At 35.8% G+C, this 4,597-nt stretch overlaps 1 protein-coding gene across 1 annotated transcript; it reads left to right on the top strand.

Annotated features, from left to right (window-relative positions):
- The first annotated feature begins 460 nt into the window (after positions 1 to 460).
- On the top strand, positions 461 to 4,187 carry LOC110728598 (uncharacterized protein At2g34460, chloroplastic-like). Its single transcript, XM_021908236.1, has 5 exons — positions 461 to 695; positions 997 to 1,194; positions 2,714 to 2,833; positions 3,398 to 3,670; positions 3,761 to 4,187. Exons 1-5 carry the CDS (start codon positions 570 to 572, stop codon positions 3,923 to 3,925), a joined length of 882 nt encoding a protein of 293 aa, XP_021763928.1. The 5' UTR covers positions 461 to 569; the 3' UTR covers positions 3,926 to 4,187.
- Positions 4,188 to 4,597: the final 410 nt, after the last annotated feature.

Genomic DNA, 4,597 nt, shown 5'->3' with positions numbered 1-4,597 from the left:
ACATAGAGGGTGGTTCTCACTGGATCCTGACACTATATATATATATATATTGATAACACAATCAAGAAATAAGCTTTCACTCATTCTCTTTATTGTTCTTTGCAAGTTTATGTTCATTGTTTATCATCACAAATTACAAACACTTGGTTACATTGAATTACAATTATCCTATAAGTAATTGTAATTGTTTTTCGTTGTATCTCCTAAGTGATTTTTGAGATACTCGATTATAATATAGAATCGAAATTATAATTTTAGGAAAGTGATCTCGTTCACGCCTCGAAAATTAGTGTTGTTCATTTTCATTTATCGTTGTAACCCTTGTTAATTACTAAAATCCCCAACAATTTTAGCTGTTACTGTATGTTTTGGGATAATGTTTTTGGTTCAAGTGCACAATGGTTTGCGCACCCGTGTCCAATGTCTAACGTAACTAACTATTGGGAAGAATAAGCCTAGCTTGATTGCCGTGGTACGTGGCAATACGCCAATACATGAGGAGATGAAGGGTGCAAATGTGCAATGAAGCTTAACTGGTGGCTGTTGGATTGCGTAGCACCCCAAATTCCATGGCCATCTTCCTCACTAAAACTTGTATCTTTCACCCCCTTTCTCTTTCACTTTCCAAATCCATCACCCCAAATTTTCCACTCTACAAAATCCACCCAATTTCATTTTCTGTCAAAGCTACCAAGGTAATTTACAAATTTCTAGAAACATGCTATTATTCCTAATTTATTGATATTATCAACTAATTATTTGACATCATGCTTATTTTCTTCAAGAATTCAGCTCAAAATTTAAGTTTCAGAAACACCCATTTGCTTAAATTCTTATAATATTGATATAATCAATTGATTATTTGACATTGTGCTTAATTGCTTCATGAAACGTACTGTAATTCAAGATTCAGGAAAGCCCAGATGCTTTAAAACCTGTTAAATTGACATAATGAACTGAATTTTGACAAATTTTGTGTTATGTGTTCTATTTTAGATGGAAGAAAGTGAAATAAAGGAGGTTGGAGAAGTGGGAGGGAGTACCCAGAAGAAGATATTTGTAGCAGGAGCTACTGGGAGCACTGGGAAAAGAATTGTGGAGCAGTTGTTGGCTAAGGGTTACTCTGTCAAGGCTGGAGTTCGTGACATTGAGAAGGCGAAAACCGCCTTTTCGACTAATTCTGCCCTTCAAATTGTGAGTATACCATACTACATCACAACTTTAGTAAGAAATGAAATCTTTGTATGTGGTTTTGAGAAATTTATTACTATTATTAATTATTATGGCTACTTGATGAGCAATATATGTGTTATTCAATGATAAGTGGTTGATAGCTAGTGCATTTGATGGCTTCGTAAAGTATTCAAGGGTATATATAATGTTGTGGCCTTACTGCACGTTTGGAAAACGGTTATGGGAATGAATTTACGTGTAATTTTGTAAGAAAAGTCCTATATCAAATCTTTAGGATAAAAATAGTAAACCTATTTATTGGCAGTGGCATGAACATGGTGATTTAGACCATTTAGTTAATGAATTAAGAGAATTTTTATTAGTTGTATTCAACTGGAAAGATGTAGCTGTGATGATTAAATTTCCCTACATCGCAAAGTGAAAGTCGATTTTCCCATGATGTGATTTAGTAAGGAGTATTTAGGATTTTAGGGGATGAAGATTGGATTAATTCGGAGCAAAAGTTACCCTATATCAACTGAACCGTATGTTTTGCTTAATTTTTCCAATGAAAATGAGTTGTCTTTACCCAAACGAGGGGCACATCTTTAGAAAAGTAAAAGGGACTTGACTTACGGTGAGCCTAAAGCCATTTCCCTCGAGAATGCTGACCATGGTACTATTACATAACAGTTCTAGCCAACAGAGTACCAAATCCAAGACAGCGGCAGAGCTAACTTACAAATACCAACTACAGCAGGTATCAACCAGATACAACTCAAAATTTATGTAAATAACCTTTGCAGACCAATCCTAATAAACTATCAACTAAAGAAGTCTTCTTAGGCAAGATGGTGTATGTTGATTTTGCCCCCCTCAGAATCTTTTATCAATTTCACATTAAGGTCCACTCTTTGCACCAAAAGATTCTAAGGTCCACTCGAAACTTTATATTTTCCCAGTAGGCAAGGTTCCTGCACCACCAAATTACATATCAGCCACAGCAAGAGTATCCAAGACAACAAACAGACTTCGTGAATCTATAATCTAAGAGCGTAGAGGCTGTTTCTTGCATCATAAGCATGCAAAGAAGAAGTGTATGCGGGTCTCAGGATCAAAGTCACAAAGAAGGCTACAAAAGTCATCGACCCCCGTATAGCCAACATAACTCTACTTTTCAACCTCCCTATCACTGCTTACCAGCTATTATTAGTAATGTAAAACTTGGGTCATCATTTCACCTTAAGCATCTGTGTCAAAAACGCTTGGATGTAGTTATGGATACTTTCCACTTTATTTAGGACAAAATTCATGAATTTATTTGTTAATTAGCTGAACTTGACACTTGGACATGTACTCAAGTATGACTAGAGTACCCGTATCCAAGTAACATAGCTGTTACTACAATTCATGTGGTTGGAAGACTCTTTTAAACTGAAAGTGAAATACATATATTCCAGAATGGAGGTATAAGTTTTTAATTTGAAGCAAAATTAGTTGGATCATCTTTTTAAATTTGAGGCCTATAATTTGTTTGCAGGTTAAAGCAGATGTTACTGAGGGTTCAGACAAGTTAGCTGAAGCCATAAGTGATGACTCAGAGGCTTTAATATGTGCAACTGGATTCCAACGCTCTTGGGATCCATTGGCTCCATGGAAGGTAAGAAAATCTTCATATGTAGCTTCTACTGTTATTAAGTAGCACGAATAAAGTGCTATCCTTAATTTATTTTTTATTTTTATTTTTTGGTGCAAAGTGTTACCCTTCTTATTGAAGAGCTATATGAATATTAAATTTGGAAAATAGTGACTGTGAGCTTGATTGTCTTATCATTAAATTTGTTAACTAAACACTGTGTGCTCCTTGTAGAACAGTTGTATACTATGTCACTCTTTCAAGTTTGAATGATTGATTGACAATTGACATCAATAAGCGCAGCCTGTTGCTGTTATTTGTGACTTCTGGAAAATGCAATATAATGTTTACTGATATAATTTTATTGGTGTGTTCAATCATCAAAATAGATTATCGCTATGGAGTAATGACTTGCCCTATATCTCTGTTGATCTGTTCAATATATGGTTTTGAACTGACCAGTTGTTCCATTCTGTTTCTTCCTCTTAGCCACCACCTTTATTTTGCGTCTCTTTGATCATACACATCCACTTATATCATGTTTGTGCTATGATGTAATTGTTCTATTTAATCTCATTCTTCGTGCAGGTGGATTATTATGGAACCCTCAATCTTGTTGAAGCATGTCGCAAGCGTGGTGTCAAGAGATTTATTCTTATTAGTTCCATCTTAGTCAATGGTGCTGCAATGGGGCAGTTGCTTAATCCAGCCTACATCTTTCTTAATGTATTTGGACTTGTATTAGTTGCAAAGCTACAGGCTGAGAATTACATCCGGAAATCTGGCATAAACTACACAATTGTACGGCCTGGTGGATTGAAAAATGATCCTCCTTCTGGAAACATAATCATGGAGCCAGAGGTGACTGCCTTATTTCGTTATTTCTGCCTTCTACTGTACATTTGTGCAATTGCCAAGAACTTACGTGTTTATATTCTTGTACTCTGATAGGATACTCTTTCTGGAGGCAGTATATCAAGGGATCAGGTAGCTGAAGTTGCTGTTGAGGCATTAAATCATCCCGAGGCTTCTTACAAAGTAGTAGAGATAATTGCTAGTCTAGATGCTCCTAAACGGTCGTTTGAAGAATTATTTGGTGCTATCAAGCAACGGTGATTTTGTTGCATTTTCTTAAGAATGGTTTGTCATACTTGATAATGTGTACAAAAGTTTGCCATTTCTCAATTTTTTTAGTGATTATATTTATGTAGTGTGAACTTCCTCAATCATCCTACTATATACATTAGCTGACAATAATCAGCCGAAGTTGCGCAACTCATCTGTTCTCAGTGTGGTCAGCTACTTCTATCAGTCGGATCTTGATTTTGATAATATGTTTCCTTTTCGCCTTAATAATCTCATACAATCGTTTACAAGATGTGGTAGATTTCCGGAACCCCTTATGTTTTGGGGGTTGGGAGAAGGTTGCAATTATGTGCCATGTAGTGCAACCATTAGTACTAAAGTTCTAGCCATTTTTATGCTCCAAATTCAATTTCTATTGCTAAAATCAACTTAGAAAAAGGTAAGGAACATGTAAACAAATTGAACCAAATTATTATTGAATAATCAAAGAAGAATATTGAAGTTTAGAGGAAAGAAGCTTACACAAAACATTCAATAAGATACACTGAAAACTCAAGAACTAAAAAAATGATACGTAGACGTTTGTAATTTTTAGAAGATCCAAGCTGCTAAGGAAGCCATAACAGCAACCAAGGCTGGCACTTGCAGAGACACACCAGCACTCTGCGGCGAAGGAGTTGGTGCGGTGGCAGCATCTTGAGC

This window comes from Chenopodium quinoa, unplaced genomic scaffold (genome assembly GCF_001683475.1).
Source record: "Chenopodium quinoa cultivar QQ74 unplaced genomic scaffold, ASM168347v1, whole genome shotgun sequence".
NCBI classification, from domain to species: Eukaryota; Viridiplantae; Streptophyta; class Magnoliopsida; order Caryophyllales; family Amaranthaceae; genus Chenopodium; species Chenopodium quinoa.
This window is presented reverse-complemented; position numbering and strand designations above follow the sequence as displayed.